This window comes from Salvelinus alpinus, chromosome 5 (genome assembly GCF_045679555.1).
Source record: "Salvelinus alpinus chromosome 5, SLU_Salpinus.1, whole genome shotgun sequence".
NCBI classification, from domain to species: domain Eukaryota; kingdom Metazoa; phylum Chordata; class Actinopteri; order Salmoniformes; family Salmonidae; genus Salvelinus; species Salvelinus alpinus.
The window spans coordinates 30,504,086-30,524,490 of record NC_092090.1 but is presented as its reverse complement, the minus strand read 5'-3'; the positions used below and the strand labels follow the sequence as shown (position 1 = coordinate 30,524,490).

General features: G+C 45.9%; 1 protein-coding gene across 2 annotated transcripts; it reads left to right on the top strand.

Moving 5' to 3' along the window:
• Positions 1–133: 133 nt before the first annotated feature.
• On the top strand, positions 134–20,003 carry LOC139575896 (exostosin-2). 2 transcript variants are annotated; one of them, XM_071401325.1, is made up of 15 exons: positions 134–634; positions 1,405–1,741; positions 1,917–2,140; positions 2,247–2,336; positions 3,376–3,492; positions 3,678–3,873; positions 4,619–4,758; positions 4,928–5,021; positions 9,355–9,486; positions 13,103–13,292; positions 15,767–15,933; positions 16,571–16,714; positions 17,035–17,163; positions 18,532–18,614; positions 18,785–20,003. In XM_071401325.1, the coding sequence occupies exons 2-15, from the start codon at positions 1,412–1,414 to the stop codon at positions 18,921–18,923; spliced, it is 2,175 nt and encodes a 724-aa protein (XP_071257426.1). In that variant the 5' UTR covers positions 134–634; positions 1,405–1,411; the 3' UTR covers positions 18,924–20,003. The 2 variants fall into 2 exon arrangements, with proteins under 2 accessions (XP_071257426.1, XP_071257425.1); XM_071401324.1 differs by having other exon boundaries at positions 409–634; positions 18,532–18,661.
• Positions 20,004–20,405: the final 402 nt, after the last annotated feature.

Here is a 20,405-nt window from a genome sequence, read left to right as displayed (position 1 = left end):
TTTTTAAAATGTCATTTCTATTTGCCAACCTCTCAACAGGCTGCATATTTTGAGCTAGATATGCCTACAATAATGGTGGTTGTGCAGTGGAGAATAGTGGGAAAACATATGTAGGTTGCTAGCAAACAGCCCAGATGTCAGCTGGCTTTAGGGCCTAGAACACTTCAAACTATCTGGATGTCTGACGACATGCTTCCGTTGATTGCACATTCAAGTGAATATTCACATGTAAATTATAAAGTATTATTATGTTAATTGTAGACCGAGTATATAGGTATTTTATGCCAGGTTATAGCTATCCATTCACAAATCAAGTTAGAGGGTACAATTAATTCAGCGGAGAAAAACAACGCACCTTGTGAAAGATACATCTGTATGCTACTGGGTGGGTGTGATGATACCCTGCCTTAGTAGGTGGCACTATAGCCAGTGCGTGCAGAGTAGCCCACGGGTTTCGGACAGCGAAGAAGGGTTCCACTTCCGGAAATCATTCACACGATAACATCAACAACGTTTAATTAGCTAGCTGCCTAACGTTAAATGTATAAAAACTATACATGATTGGATTGCCGCTTAGCTAAGAAGAGGGTATGAATTAACAGTTTGATCGACTCTGCACCGGTCAAGCGTGAAGGTAAGTTTACTGATCTAATCGAAGTCTGCTGCCGCTGGCTAAACCTGCTAACGTTACCCAGCTAACGCGTAGGTAGCTACGTTTGAAGCTAGCTGGCTAACGTTACTTGCTTTTACTTTTCAAGATTTCGGTTTATTTTGAAGTGTGATGTTAGCTAGCTATATACATTTCTTCCGTGGTATTTTATAATAAACACCGACGAAAATAGGTTTGGTTTTAAGCGAATCCGTTAAGAAATCATTGAACTATACATGATTGGATTGCCGCTTAGCTAAGAAGAGGGTATGAATTAACAGTTTGTGATCGACTCTGCACCGGTCAAGCGTGAAGATAAGTTTACTGATCAAATCGAAGTCTGCTGCCGCTGGCTAAACCTGCTAACGTAGCTTGCCAACCAGTCTGCTCGCTAAATTGAGTTTGCTAATTTGCTGCCAGAGTATTTTAAGTTATATGTTTTGCTACATTAGCTAGTTCAGTTTGGCCTGTTGTCGTTAGCTAGCTTTACCTCACTAGAATGCCTTTGATTGACAGCTAGTGTTGTAAGTTGTCATGTAGTTTTGTATAACGAGACCTGCTTGGCTCGTTTAGGCAAGGCCAAGTAACGTTACATTAACTTGTTTATTTCTTGCTGTTTATTTCTTGCTATTCCTGACAGTAGTCCAAAATGGCTTCATTTCCTTTAGGAGAGGAAGCCATTTTAGACCGTTGATACATACCCTGGCAGTGTGACAACGGACCAGGAGCCATGCTAATATTTCTCTCTCTCAAAGTGGTTGAATGGTCAGGCTCAGCATGTGCGCGTCCGGAAAGTACAGTTCACGGGGCCCGGCTCTGATTCCACGGATGAAGACTAAGCACCGCATCTACTACATCACCCTGTTCTCTGTGGTGCTACTGGGACTCATCGCCACAGGGATGTTCCAGTTCTGGCCACACTCCATCGAATCAACGGCAGACTGGGGCCTGGACCGACGCAGCGTGCACGATGCACCTCTCATCCGACTGCCTGTCTCCAACCCTATTCCTGAGAGAGGGGACCTTAGCTGCAGAATGCACACTTGTTTTGATGTGTATCGATGTGGCTACAACCCTAAGAATAGAATCAAGGTGAGCCTAGTCTCCAACACACGTCACAAATTACAGATACGTGAAGTTAGTTTCATCTGCAATTGTTAGTCTCTGAACCTTATCTTTTGAACCACATGATTGAAGGCTTGAAAGATGTTATATATCCAACAGCAGCTAAAGTGGACCATCAGAAATGACTGTGTCTGTCTGGCAGGTGTACATCTATCCTCTGCAGCGTTTTGTTGATGAGGTAGGAGTGCCCATCAGCAGCACAGGCCTGTCTCGAGAGTACAATGACCTGCTCAGTGCCATCTCTGACAGTGAGTTCTACACCGATGACGTCACCAGGGCATGCCTGTTCGTGCCCTCTATTGATGTGCTCAATCAGAACTCTCTGCGCATCCGGGAGACTGCCCAGGCTCTGGCCATGCTCCCCAGGTAACCTTTCCTGCACACTGCTCGGGTTGCACTGTTATCTCCTCCACCCCGAAGCTGGGAGTTCTCTTCATATGTATTTATCCTTTATCCTCTCTGTCGTTTCCAGGTGGGACAAAGGAATGAACCACCTTCTGTTCAACATGTTACCTGGAGGACCTCCAGACTACAACACAGCCCTTGATGTGCCAAGAGACCGGTAACATTAATAGACCCAGCACAGGGGGGAAAAAATGAAAGTCAATTACAATGAATGTAGTTGGATAAACTCACATTTTTGTTTTTTGGTTCATCAACCAACCTTGACTTCCAGCTAATATTTACTCCAGTGTGAGTGATCAGTGTTTGTTAGCAGAGTTACTGCCAGGCACATTTTGTTCTACCAAGACACCACTAGAGGGAAGCATGGTGTTATTTTAGCTTTCAGTTTCCTTACATGTCCTTAGTCTGATGTTATGTTCAGAGAATAGTTGTATTTTTTTCTCTTGTTTTTGTTAAGTTTACTCCATTATTTTGCTCCATTATTTTGTAGTTTGACTTGATTAGATAATCCAGATTCAATTCCATCTTTTATCTCCAACACAACTACAGAACTTGCATATAATTACAAGGGGGCTTGAAAAATATTCAGCTAAGATGAAAGTACTACTTAAAAGTAGTCCAGAGATGACAGAACCTCTAGCGGCCTTGAGCGGGCAGACATGCCTAATCTCCTGGTATTTACTGCCACAGAGAGAGGCCATGTTTCCCAGCCTTGCTCTTGGCCGCTCGCTCCTTTCGGGTGGAAAAGGTGGGTTTTGTGAACAGAAAGCCCTGAGACGATGAACACTTATCTAGGGCTGTAGGGAATTTCCTGGGCTCATCCAGCTGTGCTCCATTTGGCGTGGGGCCTCATCAGAACCAGCTGTGTGTGTATATATAGGTGTGTGTGTGTGTGGTGAGGTTGTACTTGCATCCACAGGTAGGACGCCATAAAGATTGTTCATCAGTTGTCATATAACTATTACATGCACAGATTTCCAAAAGGATCCATGTGAATACTTCTCATGATCTTCATGTTACTGAATAGCATTGTTAAGCAGATATGACAAGAAACAGCCAGGGCATATGCACATGTGTCATGTATTGTCTTGCTGCAAAGTTTGGTATAGCTGTCTCTTCTCTCTGTCTTAACTATGTAAGCCTATGTGACAATGGTGTAACATTGGATATGTGTGTTTGTTTTGTGTGTGTTATAGGGCTCTGCTTGCAGGGGGAGGCTTCTCCACATGGACCTACAGGCAGGGTTATGATGTCAGCATCCCTGTGTACAGCCCTCTGTCTGCAGACGTGGAGCTGCCTGAGAGACAGCCTGGGTGAGCAGCAACACCACCACCCTGTTTTAGCACATAGCATAGGGCTCTTATCACTTCCTAAAGCAAGACAACAGGCATCCTCACTTCATGTGACAATGGGAACATTTGGGAAGTTATCTTTTAGTCACCATCATCAGTCACAGAGTTTTAAATAATTTCTAATGGTGTCCCCGTCCCGGCTGCAGGCCCCGGCGCTTCTTCATTCTGTCATCTCAGACGGCCATCCACCGTGAGTACCGGGCAGAGCTGGAGAGGCTGAAGGAGGAGAACGGGGAGGCTCTGCTCCTCCTGGACAAGTGCAGCAACCTCTCTCAGGGAGCCGCCTCAGCGAGGAAACGCTGCTACAAGGGCCAGGTGTTCGACTACCCCCAGATTCTCCAGGTGAGACGCACACAGAGACTTGCTACCGTTTAGACTAACATGTACACACACTTGTAGACATTACACAGCTTAGGGGGAAATTGATGTTTAACAGATCAGCATGGCCATTTTCCGACTTAAATGCATTTAAGAGGTTTCTGCTCAGCTGTGTAGGTCAACTCTGAGTTAGCAGTCTGTGGGTAACTTTATGCAGGGTATACCTGGGAAACTACAGCAATGTCTGTGGCAGTCAGTCATCCGGTGTGCTTCTCTGCACTGTCTGTCAGCTCATAGTGCATCTCCAGCCTGTCTAGACAGGAAGTGCGCTTATCATCTGGTATGGGTGCAGCATAGCTGCACATCTGGGAGACGTCCCACCAAGGAGAGGGGGTGGAGGGTTGGGGTGGCAGAATCTCAGTGAAACCACCCTTCTCCACCTCTGACATTGGAAAAGTTCACTATAAGTGATGCCTGTATTTTAGAATAATATTTTAGGTTGCCTGCTTGTATACTTTTAACATCTGTAATTGGTCCACCATGACATTGCCCTCCCCACCCTAAACTCTTCCATATGGGAGGCAACCTCGACAGTTCATGCAGTCATTTTATCAGACTCTGACCAAACACAAGCTGCCCACTAATATTATGTTAGTATGTTTTTGACCCATCTAAGCTTCCTTAGTTTGGAGACAGCAATGTCATAAAGCCATGTACAGTTGATATGGCTATGATATTGTAATACCTTGTTGTAATCTGTGTTCCCCAGGAGTCGTCGTTCTGTGTGGTGCTGCGCGGGGCTCGGCTGGGACAGGCCACCCTCAGTGATGTGCTGCAGGCTGGCTGTGTCCCTGTCATCCTAGCAGACTCATACATCCTGCCCTTCTCTGAGGTCCTCGACTGGAAGAGGTACGCTAAAGACGCTGCTCATGATCTCACTCCAACCAACTTCAACATGTATCTCTGCATTAGATTTTCTGAGCTCGTATTGTGATTTCTGATCTAGTTTAATACCAGTGGCCATTTTTTCCATTGACATTGATACTGACTGACATTTTTGTGTGTGTGTATTGTACAGGGCATCCGTGGTCATTCCAGAGGAGAAGCTCCCAGAGATGTACACCATCTTGAAGAGTATCCCTCACAGGCAGGTGGAGGAGATGCAAAGACAGGTGACAGTCAGATCACATCTTTTCTTCAGCTAACATTCAAATAGACTGAATCCCTTTGCTGGGGATTTTTATATGCACATATAGGGAAATGCACTCTTTATAGAGTTGTCGTAATAGTCTATTTCCAGATGAATACGCCTCAGGAGAAAGTGCCTCCTGCCCTCTCAGGTTAAGTTAGTGTGAAGACGGGGTCAAAGAAGTTGTGACTTTCACGCTCCCATTCCAACCTGTGTTCTTGTGAGACGCGTGCCTCACTGTCAGCACAATGGAAGCCATAACACAGGCAGACTGAAGTGTGAGACAGACACGTTGTAATGAGCCCTTAGGACTAGAGTTTCTGTCCTGTTGTCTGTTTGGGAACACGAGGAGACAATCTAATCTTGATTAAAAGCTCTTATAAAGGTTCTTCAGTGTTAGTTTCAGTCGCGCCAAATCAATGACAAATCCCCTCCTTTCACTGGTCCAACTGAGCCTCAATAAACAGAAGTGAAAGCCCTCAGAGAGCTCTGCACGTCCAAGCTGTTTCTCATTCCCTTGTATCAACGCTAGTCCATTTACCAATTAGACTGGCCAAACAGACATATCAGCCCCACAGCTCAGAAACCCTGTTGGAGTTGTTTCATTTGCCAAGCCTTGAATATGTCTTCCCTTGAGGGTCCCCCTCCTGTCTCTGTAGCTGTGGGGATCTGAAATGCTTATCGACTGTTTAGTGTGTTTCTGTCAGTCTGTCTTGTCTAGCGCTTGGAATTTAGCTATGAGATGTGTAATCAGTTGTCTTCCATAGCTGCAGGACTGTCAGGAAAAGATTCTCCGTAGAGATGAGGACTGATGATAAGGGGAAGGATTGTAGTTTGTTTGGGGTAAAACAAATACTGATAATAAACATTGTATCAATTCACTGGAGATCAGAGGAACACAGCCAAATCATATTGGTCTGAGTTGAGTAGTGAGTACATCTTAAGCCAGGGGAATGTGAGGCGTAGGTAGGTATGTCACTGCCATGTGCGTGTCTGTGGCCCCTGCAGGACTGACGGGAGGAGGGTGTTGGAGCCGGGCTCAGGACGTGTAAGGGTGGGGTAGGACCGGAGCACAAAGGCCCATCTTATCCAGGATTTATGGGGTGCTGCAGAGCCCATTCCATATCAGTCCACACCTGCACACATCTGGAGAAACTCCTCACTCACATTCACTGGCTGGAGAGGAAAGGACACTGGGAATCACTGAGTCGGTCCCCCATAAAGACTCTACATTTTCAGTAGTATAGACAACACATTGTCAACTCTAACTCATTTGGATGTGTTCAAAATTGGTTTTTCTTTTCTCTTTAAAAAAAAAAATTGAAGTGCTGTAGGAGCATTTTTTTTTGTTGCTGATTATTGAGGAGCTGTAGTGAAGTATTTACTCACTGTCCAACAGAGGGCCTAACTGTCTTTCCTTCCTCAGCGTTTCTGAATTCCACACTGTCATCTTCATCCTTTATGGGTTTAAAAGGTCCCTGACCATATGCCTAGTATGACTAAAATACACAATGCTGATCTTTTTTTTCACTAATTGGTCTTTTGACCAATCACATCAGCTGTGAAAAAGATCTGATGTGATTGGTCGAAATATCAGAATAACAGCCTTGCGCATTATGACTCCATGTCAGCTTTGATTGACTATCTGTATGATTTACTAAGTCCTGAATTGAATGATAATTGAGACATTCTGTCTCACTTATACAGGGCCTCACAACTAAGGTCAAATGTAAAACTCCTAATCCAGCAGTAGCCAGCAGCATCATTTCAGGAGAAAAAAATGATTTCAACATCTGATGGGTAGCATCCACATAGGTCCCAAATTGTGAGCTACGTGCTTAACAGCTGCTAAATGTTAGTGGTGGTCACCTGAGGCTTTCCTCTGAGCCTTGTTTGTGTCAGACCCAAGGAATAGAATACATGCTTTGTTAGATCAGTACAGCTGAAATGAGTACTTGTCAATCACAGGGCTGCAGCTATAGTACCAAGCCCAATGTAATCCTGTCTGAACCCTCCCTGTCTAAAAGGAGTTGACGGACAGCTCTAGCTCTTTCTAGCTAGAGAAAGAGATGGTAGACTGGGTTGTTCCCTTGACCCTGGTCGTGAAAGTCTGGCTTCTAGTATGATTTCTCAGTCCCACTGGAACCACTATTGATGATCAGTTGAGTGTCATCGTGGTAATACTACAATGGCCTCCTAAGCAAGTTTGTGCTAAACAAAGAATTGTTCACCATGACAACTTTACTTTTACTCAATTTATATCTGATTAAGAGGCGCAAGTAATTACGTTTATTTTAGTTGCAGTAGCAAAGATTAGCCAAATCAGTTTTGAATTGATGGATATGATCGGCTATGAAAAGCCAACTGACATTTACTCCTGAGTTGCTGACCTGTTGCATCCTCTACAGCAACTGTGATTATTATTATTTGACCCTGCTGGTCATCTATGAACGTTTCAACATCTTGGCCATGTACTGTTATAATCTCCACCCGGCACAGCCAGAAGAGGACTGGCCACCACTCATAGCCTGGTTCCTCTCTAAGTTTCTTCCTAGGTTCTAGCCTTTCTAGGGAGTTTTTCCTAGCCACTGTGCTTCTACACCTGCATTGCTTGTTGTTTGGGGTTTTAGGCTGGGTTTCTGTACAGCACTTTGTGACATCAGCTGATGTAAGAAGGGCTTTATAAATACATTTGATTGATGTTGTTTATGGTCCAAGTTTAAGCACATCTCAAAGAGAATTCAGCCTCCTTAGCCCAGCACCGTATGTTAGAGGAAGGGAATGACAGTGCTGCAGTGAAGCAGACCGCTCTGCCCTTTTTCTCTGCTGTGACTCCGTCTCTTCTTCCCTCATAAAAATTCCTGCAGGCGCTGGGAGGGGGCGGGGCGGGCCTCTTAGGCCGGAGCAGTTTGCTTTTTGCCTCCTCCCGGTCGGAAAGGAAACTTTCATCACTGGCTGATTTATGGGCCGTTGGGTCCCCCTGAGATTAGAAAGTATTTTTGAATACTCCTCACCCCCTCCATAAAAATAAACGCTGTTTTTGTATTTCTCCAGTGTTAAAGGGGACTACGGGTGGGGATGTGGAGTTGGGAGCTGGTTCCTTCTCATGTGCCGCTGAGAGCTCTCGGTGGACCATACGACAACAAAAACACCAGGACAAGCTGCTTCACTGCTATGGAGGACAGAGCCCTGTAGCCAGGCCAAAACTACCACAGCTCTAGCAAAACGGTTGGCTCATTGGCTAAGCTGTAGCAGCCTATGCTAGAACTGTGTTTGCTGAATTGCAGTTTTAATTTTGTGCACCGTTGTTGTCTGTTCGTCGTTTGATCATCCTCTGCACCAAATCCCAAACAGAGGAGGACTTCTTCAGCTGGGGGTCTTATTCTCACCCAACAAATATGCTATTAATATCTTGAGTTTCAGGCTGTGTGAATAGTTTCCAGGGTGTGCTCTGGCTAACCAGTCAAATGTCAGTTGGAGTTGAGGGGTCCAGTATGGACCTCCGACATGTGCTTGTTAAAGAGGGCTGCACTCAGGGTCACCTAGGACCTGCTGAGGTGGAGTCGGGTCACACTGACATGGCGCCTCCTGGCAGGAGACATTTCTGTTTTAAGGATAATTAACTCTTATGGGCTCCTCTCCCTCCATAGCTGTCTCTTAATGGATCAGTGGGAGGGGAGCACCAGGGAAGCCGGGGTGCTGCCTGGGGATGTTGTACTAGTAACATCTGCATTGAAATATGATTGACTTCTAGGCTACACTTCCCCTCCGGCACCGTAATGCCCCTTGTTGTTACCATGGACTGGTGATGAATTGACTTAAATACATTTGATGCGCAACTAAAGGTAGATGCGTACATAGTTCGCATACATCTTGGATGAACATGTATTAGTCCCAATGGGCCTATCTATATTGCCTTAAGCAGGGGTTCCCAACCAGGTTTACTAGGACCACTGGGGGTACTTGAGGAGACTCATGAGACCATAGGTCTACTGGTAAATGCACATGAGGGGGGTACTTCAGGGGTACTACTAGAAGAGTCAAATTCAGTTGGTGGTACAGTAACAGAAGAAGGTTGGAACCACTGGCCAGGTTGATATTTGGCTGCCCTGTGCTTTGAAAGTCAGGTGAGCTGTAGAAGGTCTTGGCCTGCTGTAGGACAGATGACGTTAGAGATTCTAACCGTCTAGAGCAGTCCTTCCTGTTCTCCAGTCACTGGGATGCCTTCTGAATGTATGTTCACGTTTATGACAGCTTGTCTGTTTGTCCAGGGTCCAGACCATATGTTTTTACTCCAAAAACTCTGTTCTCCTCAGGCCCGCTGGTTCTGGGACGCTTACTTCAGCTCCATGAAGGCCATCGGCATGACAACGCTTCAGATCATCAATGACCGCATCTACCCCTATGCTGCCCGCACCTACGAACAGTGGAACAACCCCCCTCTGGTGGTGAGTATACCTCTAGTTGCTAGGTCTTTAAAGAGTGGAAAGATGCGTTTTAGGCTAGATGTGTTTTAACTTGATTGGATACATCAAAGTCTTCCACTGGAGCTTGCTATAATCTATGCCCTTCTAGCCTACACCACTAATGTTATTGTATTTTACTGTGGTTAACCACTGAATCTTCTTAGACATACGAGTCGTATTTATGGGGGTGCAGTCTGCAGTGTGTGGTATTGATGTGTGACCTGACACTACTGTGCTGGCCTCACAACACAGTGACTGACTCCCTCAGTGACAGATATGACACAGTTTACCCAGGTAAGTCTTTCCCAGTGTATCGGCAGGACAGCTTCCTCTTTATAGGTCCCTCTCTCCACACATGTGGTCTTTGGCTGCTTGGTAAACACCCAGTACTGCTGAAACAGCCAGTGTGTTTGTGTCAGCAGTTCTGCACTGGGAGGATGCCTCCAGTGTGGTGAAAAATACATGCCTTAGTGTTTGAGTCATTGTGTATGTGTGAGAGAACACTGTTTAAGGAGTGTGTGTGTGTGTAACCTCTGTGGTTGTAGGAGTGTGGGGATGCAGACAGCTTGGCTCAGCTACCACCTCTCAGGGGCTGTTAATCAGCCCAGCCTGATCTGCTGCAGTCCCCAAAGACACCACATGCAGCTCCGCCCTTCCTCTGTCTGTCTGTGGGGTAGAGGGGGGCCCATGTTCCTCCTTATTGGACAGCCCTACCCAGTCCTACCAATGGTTGGTGATATGTGAGCCAGTCAGGTTATGTTGGTCTGAACAAGTCACACTGACTCTGACTGAAGGTATGTTTACAACACTTGGCTTCTCAGAGTAATTCAAAGCTCTTCAAGACCTCAGGTCTAATTACTTTCTACTCAAGCCAACTGCTCAATCACAGCCAGTGTTGCCTTTTTTCGGAGTGGGTAGCTAGTTAATCAACAGTTACACTTGACATTACCCACCTCTCTCTTTATCTGAAACTCCTGTCTGCCTTTTTTCCCAACCAATCGTCGTCATTTAGGTCTGCTGTCTCAGTCCCTGCTCACAAGAGGTTAAGCAAATCAAATCAAATGTTATTGTGCAGGGCCACAGACCTATTACCATTCCAATGCTAGAGAAGTGCTATCTCTACGTATTCAGTGGAAACACTTCGAGCAGAATTGAAACGGAACACTAAATAAATCAAGCAGGTTTTTTTTCTCTGCTGTTCTGTATCCTTCGTTCGGGATCATAATTGAAAGCACATTTCACAGGCTCTCTGCTAGTAGCAGTGCCTTTAGAAGGCTTTTCAGGCTAGGGAGGGACAGACAGGCTGCTTTTTGTACGGCCATGGGCATAGCTGTAAGATACGAAATGGGTAATCCATGGTAGTCACCTGTTCAGCCTCTGAAAGGTGGCTGAAGGTTAGGAGACTTTGTACCCAGGGGGCTTTCATATCAGATTGGTTTGGAGGGTGTTCTTCTTCTGAGCTCTGGTGTGTTTTCTCCCTTAGTTTGGAATGGTGTGACTATTCGCAATTGGGTGCACACTAAACAACGCACCATGGTTTGCTCAAAAGGGTGGTCTCGGTCCAATTAATTACACCTTGCATAGTAATGAATATTCATGTGATGGCAACTGATTATTTTTTAAGCTTGACCTTTGGTTTCTAGGGGACATCTAACATTTGAATTTAGGCTAAGTCAGGGCTTGTTCAGTGGTTTAAATGGGCCAAGAAACCTGGCCAGACGATTCCTTCACTGGTAGAGAGCAGACGAAGCCTGCACTGTGAATGTGCTCATATCAGGACTCTTGAGAAGATGTGACGGCTGCACCATCTCTGCTTCTCCTAATCCCTGGTAGACAATCATCACACACACAAACTACACACCACACAAATCAAAGGCCCCCTGCTGGCTAGATGGACCTGCCTCCAGTCATCACTGGCGCTGCTGTTACTGCCACTTTGCCTTGGGAAAGCGTTTGTTATTGAGGAGAAAACACTGTCAAACACTCAAATGCCATGTTGTTCTCGATGTCGTATTATGAGGATGTTTACAATGATTTGCATCGCTCTACTTTTCCTAACACCACCACAATAATGTGTAGCCTAAATCACCCAAATGGCTGCATGTTCCCGTTTTGTGTAAATTGAGCATTGTAAGCAGTGAACTCAATTTAACTAATTAACATCGGAGAAGTGGCTGTCTTTCTTTCATCTTGTTTATGTCATCTGACAAATTACTTAAGTGGTCCCTTTCATCTTCTCTTCATCTCACCACTTATGTGTCACCGTGTTAGTTTAATTATTTCTCCTCTGCTTGTATGTCAGTGTCACACCACCACAGAGAAGTCAAGTTGTTTTATTGGTGAGGACTGACTGATGTAGGGTGTATGGGGTGACCATGTTTATGGTGACAGACATGGTGGACGCCGTTGGAAGAGCCACAGAAACACCAGTCTGTTTGTGGTCACCTGTCTGCAGCAGAACAGAGAAGCACTTCAAGAAGCCCACAGTTTTATTTCAAATCTCCATTCCCTCCCTATGAGGTTAGCACATGTCTCTAGTGGAGGTCTGGAGGCTTTGGGGGGCCTTTGGTACAGTTGATTAAGTCAGCTGCAACCTCCTTTATTTGAGAATGCTACTGTTGTAGTGTTTGACAGTTAATGAAGGGTTAAAACCACATCATCCAGTCAGCATAATGCTCCTGCTAACAGAACGGGAGCGTTGAAGTTGACCCTGTAGACTGTAGAGCACTTTAAGCTGCTGCAGTGAGTCTCCTGTGTCGCATGTTGACATATTGTTACTCTTGTATAATCGCATTACTCAAAATGTCAGTTGTTGTCTATATGTTAGTTCAGAGGTCTGTATTGAGTGTCTCTTTGTCTCCGTGTGTGTGCCTCCTTGTGCCAGTATTTTATTTTACAGCGTCACTTGATCTAGGCTAGGGTCTGTGCATCTTCCAGAGTTAACGGGCCATTTTAAGACGGGGCCAGGAAGAGGATCCAAGTCCCACACTGGACCCCCGACACCGTTGCCTGCATCGCCCTGCCTCCGTCTCTCCCCCCTGCCCTGCCTCCCTTGCTCTCTCCCCCCCGCCCCGCTTGAACTCATCTGGACCCCTGCTGCATGGAGCTCATCAGAGCTTCATGACAAAACGTCACTTATAACATCTCAAAGCAGCAGTGTAGAAACAGCAGGAGAGGCCAAGACTACCAAGTCATAGTGTGTGGACTCAACTTACACATGTACCTGAGATGAGGGTGGAGCTCTTTGTCTCTGTCTTACACACTCTAAGCTGTGCTCCTGAACAGCTCAGCTACCGCTCGTTTTTTATAGTGTGCTTGTCATTCCAGATCACTTCACGCTGGGTGCTCGGCATTCCCGGTTGTGAGTTTTCATCTTTCAAATGAGTTAATAGATGATTCCTGTTCCCTAGTAAAACCATTGTCTGGAAATCACTGCAGGTGACATTGCTGAATCAAGAAATGGAATGGCAGCTTAAATCACGATGGAAAACATGACGCGGGCCAGGATGGCAGACAGATGAAGCTAGCTAGGCATACGTCTGTATTGTAGGAGATAGTGACTCTAACCTTTTTGCTTTTGGTCTCTTGTCCTCTGTAGAAGTGGTCGAGTGTGAACAGCCCTCTGTTCCTGCCTCTCATCCCACCGAGGTCCCCAGGGTTCACTGCTGTGGTGCTGACCTACGACCGTATCGAGAGCCTCTTCCGGGTCATCACTGAGATCTCCAAGGTTCCCAGCCTGGCCAAGCTACTAGTGGTGTGGAACAACCAGAACAAGAGTCCCCCTGAAGGTGAGCCCTAGGGTGTATTCATTAGCGCACACGGTAGGGTAACATTTTGCAACACAATATTTTGGGGGGGGAACTAAAATAAGTTTCTTATTGGACAGGTTCAGGTAGTCCCCCTCCATTTTGGTAGATGTTCTTCTGTTTGGTTCCTAGTGAATACACCTCTGATTCTGACCCTCCCTTCCCCATACTGTTCATTAAACCCATTATTGATTCAAATATTACCCTTAAACAAGCACACCAGCAATAGGAGTTTTCATGAGTTAACCTTTTCAGTGACAACGATGATGCTATGTTGGATGTTGGATGTTCGAAGATGGGATATTAGTGTTCTGTCAGATTGCCTTACTTCATAGCTACCAAAGAGTCAAAATAAATGACTAAAGATGGCAGATTGATACACACAAGGAATGGGAAAGTGGCTGAACACTCCATGTTAACTGCCAACGTGATGTGAGAAGAAGTGGTTATTTCACCATGCCATGGTTTAATACACAAAATGGAGCTCTTGATGTGTACCAGATGAGTGATAACAGCTTCAGCAGCCAAGACCATCTCTCTATAAGTTTAGACACTGAAAAGCATGACATGCTCGCGGCTGGAGCCAAACCTCTCTCTGGCTTTGCTTCATGTTGAGAATCAGGAAACTGGAGCAGCTCCGTGGCATGTTGCTGCCGGTCGGACAGAAAACAACTCCTCCTACCCACCCTACTCGGTGCTGCAGCAGCCACCTCATTCTAACCTTCCGATGTCAACAGGTCTCCTCGGTACTGGCAAGCCAGACGACATAGAGGCCTTTCATTCATGTTGATATACTGTCCACTACAGACGCTCCACTTCATCAGAGTGCAGTGTTCTGCTAGTGCTGCCTGTCTATCCTCCTGCCACAGCCCTCATTTAGAGCCCATTAGAGATGTTTTAGAGTAAGCTGATATTAGTCATTATTTATTGTGGCTTTCGCTCTAATGATTCCTCTTTACAAGGCGATTAGGTATGCGGCTGTTTATGGCGCCCCTTAACACTGACAGCTCAGGGGACGGCAGGGAATTAAATCTATCCTCTGCATAGAGTTGTGTAATGTAATGAAGCAGCGGGCCACTTTGAAGCTCACTCTAATGGCCCAGTGTAGCCTTTGATTAGAGGCGTCAGTGGAGCCTGGCCAGAGCTTTGTGACCCATTAGAATTAACAAGGGGCCGTTCATGGGTCAACTCAGGGCCTCTGCTTGGGATGAGGACGGATTTCCTCCTCATCCTCACAAGGCCTGATTGTGTTTATTTCAAGCGGCCATAAGCTGCCGCCTCAAGTCCTGCACGTTTGGCATTTTAACAAGGTGCTGCTTGGGAGCCTAAGTCTTGGAGTACTAAGATAAAGTCCACAACATAGAATTGTATTATTTTATCTTCTGCTTCTGACATGCACAGAGATTGTACTGTGTTTGGATGTCATGATTAACTTCATAGTTTATTTGTTCACTCAAACAATCTTAGCTTCATGACCTGAAGAAACCTGTTTTTCACATCGTTCAAAGACAGTTATGGAGCTGCAGAGCATGGAGACAGAGGTAACTACAGGAGAGATGGGGATTGCAGCAGGATTCTGTTTTTCTGTGGTGGAGAGGATCTCCTGGTTAGCCCAGGATAAAGTCTGAAAATGAGAAGCAAAGTAGATGGGCTTCCAGCAGCCAGAAAATGTTTCAGTACGTGTGTGCAAACCCATACCAAAAGAAAAGGCCAGGCTGTACTGATTCAATCAGATCTAAGCTGATTTTGCACTGCACTCATCTCCCTGCTCATCTTTGGAAAAGGAAGAGAGGAGGAAAGAGAGAGGAAAGCACTTGAATATATCACAGCAGTTCTCCTGTTGACAGTTTAGTGTGGAGACGTTCAGAGCTCGTCGGGCAGTTGGGAGCGCTGCCTGCTTGTCAGGCCCCAGTTAGAGCCTTAATGGGGTGACACATTCTGTGCCATCTGTCTGACTCTGCTCCGTGCCATGGACACTTCCCAAGCTCACTAAAGACTACTTTTTAAAAAGCTAACGTTGCTGCTCTGGCTTGAGAGGAATCTTGGTGTGGTCAGGCTTGCACATGATTCAAGTTGGCGTTGCGATTCGAGTCAGTGATTAGTTTTACTGCTAGCGTACTTTTCCACTAGGATTGCCATTTTGAAACGTCTCCCTTGATGGCAACCCAACTCCACTCCTCTCCAACTGAAGTCTAGATGTTAGTTTGACTTAGAAAACTGGCAGTCTGGTTTGATGTCTTAGGTGTAGGTGGGTGATGCAATTTATACTGTCAGATTTGGAATGTGTGGAAGTAATTTTCAGTTTACTTAATGTCTTGCAGCTTCTCAAGTAGCACACAATGCTAACTGACCCGTTTGCCAAGGTCTCCATTTGCATTGATAGAATGGATTTTCTATGACCAGTCTGTATTGTAGGCTTATCACTCATATTCCCTTGGTCTCTGTCCCTCGGTTAGATTCTCTATGGCCGAAGATTGCCGCGCCTCTCAAGGTGGTGCGCACCAAAGAGAACAAGCTCAGCAACCGCTTCTTCCCGTACGACGAGATCGAGACTGAGGCCGTGCTGGCCATCGACGATGACATCATCATGCTGACATCTGACGAACTGCAGTTTGGCTACGAGGTGAGAGAGAGGATACCCTGTATCTCGCCTGGGAGATATCACCCCAAATGTTTGACCTTGGGCTTAGTGCATTCCTACTGGCAGGTAAACGCTGGCTACTTAGGGCTGACCCCAAAGTTTAAACTCCTCCAGGGAGCTTAAGTCAGCCTCCAGTAGTGGTATTTGTGAGGCGGCTGCCGGGTGCTGGAGATATGTTTGATGTGTGACGGATGGTGACAGGCCAGAGCTGATGCTGTCCATGCCTACAGCCCGGCTTGGCACTCACCTGAAGGCATTTAGGACCTATTGAGACAATTGAGGATAATGACATGAAATGAGAGGCAGGTTGCTGTCTGGCTCTACTGCCTTTCGCTGGGTCCAATAGTGGGACAGGCTTCTGGGCTCAGGTATCCAGTCTCCACACACTTCTCTGCCCATCACAGAGAGGGCCTGTAGCTTTCATCTCTTTAAAGTGAACCTTGGTGCTCAAAATATCTCAGTGATGGCGGTCTTCTAGCACTACCTTGAAGAAAGTGAAAGGAGGCTACTTGGAATGTTTTTAGTGTTGCCTAATTCCATTAACTTGGAACTTTCCCCATATTCCTGGAAAACCTGGAATTTGTGTCTAACCGTCTGTTTTCCCTACCATCCCCCTCAGGTGTGGAGGGAGTTCCCAGACCGGTTGGTGGGGTACCCGGGTCGGCTCCACCTGTGGGACCACGAGATGGGGAAGTGGAAGTACGAGTCCGAGTGGACCAACGAGGTGTCCATGGTTCTGACTGGAGCAGCCTTCTACCACAAGGTTAGCCTCAGACAAAAGCCCCTCCTCCCTCTGTCCCCCTGCCAGGCCCAGTATGTGGAGGGGGCAGGGTTAGGTCACACAGAGAGAGCATGGAAGAGTCATAGGTGAGGTTAGGTTATCTGTTTCACTGTCAACCAAAAGCTTTCCTTTTGATTCAAAGCAAATACTTCTGTGAAAATGCAACCCTCTATTCAGGGGTTAGACTCATTTATCATATCACGAGTGAGTAGGATGACAAATGTTTTAAATGTATTTCAGTATTTATCTGCATGTAGTTCCCGTTGATTTTGATGAGTGACACTCGCTTCTTTCCTTTCCAGTACTTTAACTACCTGTACACTTACAAGATGCCAGGAGACATCAAGAACTGGGTGGATGCTCATATGAACTGTGAGGATATCGCCATGAACTTCCTGGTGGCCAACATCACTGGCAAAGCCCCCATAAAGGTACAGAACCGTGCACAACGTTGTCCCACCACCTGAACACAACAGTCCTACCCAACCCATTATGCTGACATTAGGTCCTTAGAGGGTCAAATTCAATATTGGATGTTCACCAGAGCCATGGCTTGCGTCCCGAATTGCATTCTATTACCTATAATAGTGCACTACTTTTGACCAGAGCCCTATGGGCCCTGGTCCAAAACGGTGAACTTCCTAGTCAATGGGGTGGCATTTGGGACGGAGCTATGTTAATATCTCATTAGGAGCAGTACTACAACATGCACCACATATCAGGAAGCTGAAGGCCGTAACTCCAACTCCACAGAGGTGGAAAAGTCCCAGAATGCAGAAATATTTGTTTCTTCCTGTCCTGATAGGGGCTCTGTCTCTGATCAGTTCTCACCCATCTGTGCCCCCTGATACCTCCCCAACGCTGTGACCGTGTCCAGGTGCAGAGGCCGTCCCTAAAGCCCAGCCTTAACCTCTCTTATCTGGGTGTCACTGACTGCCACTCCCCCTCCGACTATGTTTTCCTAAGCTCACCAGGGCTCACTCACCCCACCGTCAAAGCAATACCTACTCCCTCCATCTCTCTGCGCCTGCAGTAGGCTACCCCCCCACCCCACATCTCCCACACGTCCTCCTCAGCACTGATCTCCAGTCTGGAGTAAGATGGACTGGTGGGGTGGGTAAGACGGAGGAAGGCCATACATCACCCCTTTAATGAGCATACAGCTGTTTTTCCTCGGCATGCAAGCAGCATGCCCTGGCCTTTAATGACCATTCAGGTATACAGCAGCACACCATCCTCCCTCAGCGCAACAGCCCTCAATCACACTCTGCTGCAACAACCACTGCTGGACCTGCTGTCACAACTAGCATGACTTTATCTAATGGGTTTATCACATTCTAGAGAACTGCAACTTAAAGGGATATTTCGGGATTTGGGCAATGAAGTCCTTTATGTACTTCCCCAGAGTCAGAGGAACTCATGGATACCATTTTTATGTCTCTGTCTCCAGTATGAAGGAAGTTGGAGGTAGTTTTGCAAGCCAATGCTAACTAGCATTAGCACAATGGTTGGAAGTCTATGGTATCGACTAGCATGCTAACAATTGAGCTAAAGCTAGTTAGCAATATCCTTCAAACTGCACGCAGAGACATAAAAACGCTATCCACAGGTTCATCTGACTCTGGAGAAATAGATCCCTTTAAGTATCCCTTTAAGCAGTACTGTGACGGTTATAGACTTGTCTCATCAGCACAGGGATTTGATCTTACCACACAGTAGATTCTGTACTGTATGTTTCTTAGTTGTGTAGCAATGGCAGAATGGTAGATTGTAAAGGTCACTGTCCTGGTTCCATTTAGGTGACCCCAAGGAAGAAGTTCAAGTGTCCTGAGTGCACAGCCATTGACGGTCTGTCCCTGGACCAGACACACATGGTAGAGAGGTACGTCCTGCACCGAGCATGTTCATCGCCTAGCAACTCTAGAAATGGTGTGTATATGCCAAATCAATATTCATAGAGGTAGTAGTGGACATATAATATCTGGATGTGTTTTTTTGTCTGTGGTTGATTGCCTCAATGTTAACGCCGGTAACTTCTGTGCACTTCCCCAGATCGGAGTGCATCAACAAGTTTGCGTCGGTGTTCGGCACCATGCCCCTGAAGGTAGTGGAACACCGTGCAGACCCAGTCCTCTACAAGGACGACTTCCCAGAGAAGCTGAAGAGTTTCCCCAACATCGGCAGTCTCTGACCGGACAGGGCTGTGGGCCAGCAACCCCCAGACACCCATACATACCCAGCATCATCTAGTTCAGGGGAAACATAAACTCTTCTATCTGTCCATATAGAACTATCTGGAAGGTTGTTGTTCTCTGTGGGGTTGGGCGCCTGTATTGTTTCCTTTCCTAAATACTGGTTTGAAGTGGTGAGAGTTGAGGTGTGTGTGCTCATTGGTTGACTAGACAGAATCCACTGTGCGACAGAGATGACTAGTCTGTGTATGTCCGCTGCTGCTGTATTCGAGTCAGAGGCCCTGTGGGCTTTTTGGCTGATCTTGGATCAGTGTATATAAATCACAGCAGTGCTAAATTTTTATGTAGCATGGTGAGTCAGGACCACTGTCTGCCAAGCATATGGGGAGGGGGATGTGTAATATGTTGAAAACCTGTAGAGATAGTATATCCCATGTCATTTATCTCTAACTGATGATTTTTTTGTAATAAATAATATGAAAAACAAGGTAGTTTAAGAGGGTGCTTCTCGACAAAGGTCATTTCATGGCATGAGCAATTTTTATTTGTATAGTGTGAGCACTGCAGAGGTGTATGGTCAGCTTTCTCTGCATAGAGGATATATCGCAAATAATATGTACACTATATATTTACTGCCAATTGTTCTACTGCTAACACTTTTCAAAAGAATGACTGGTATCTGGACATTTTAAATTACCTTTTTTTTAAGTGTTCTGCGTAATATATAAACTATTGCAGTAACGTCTGGTATAGGAGGGAAGCTACTGTAATTGATGCGGTGACATTGGACTGTCTGCTTCATGGAGATGTAGGCACCAGGTTGTACAACTCCCCAATTCTGAGGTCTCTTTTTGTTTTAGCCTTCTGTTAGTCTGTGTAGGCTTGCTCATCTCTCTAAAGGAATGTCCTAAGCATTTCAAGTTCAAGTCAGCACACACTTTTTAAGATGTCAATATTGCCTTTGTTTTGTTTTTTTACTTTCGTAAGGATTGTTGTTTGTGATAAATGTGTTCCTAAATATATTGACTTTGTAAAGAAATTGGAAGAAATACATGCTAAATAAATGTTTTTCATGGCCATTTTATTTGCCTGTGATTCGAGAAAGGAACAATGGCGCTGCCTCACTCCAACCAAGGTGCATGAATTGAGCAAACTAAAATGAAGAGGAAATTCAGCTACTGGAGAACAGGGGAAGTTGATTAGTGCTTGAAAAAAGTTATGTCATCGGAAGTGTTCTAGACGTGGAAGACGATATGCATGTTTATTGGAGTGGTTTTCTCATGCAGTCAGCAGTAGCAGGCCTCTGTGTCTGTCACACTCTCCGTCCTCCATTCTGATTTGGTGAAAGCCCATGTCTGTCCAGGGCTGTTGTGACAGCCAGGCCGTGTGCAGCACCGCTGTTCAGCCTCGCCTGTCACCTGTTAATATACGCTCCCTAATCCACCCTGTACAATGTCAGCAGTTCAAAAGAACGCTGTTAG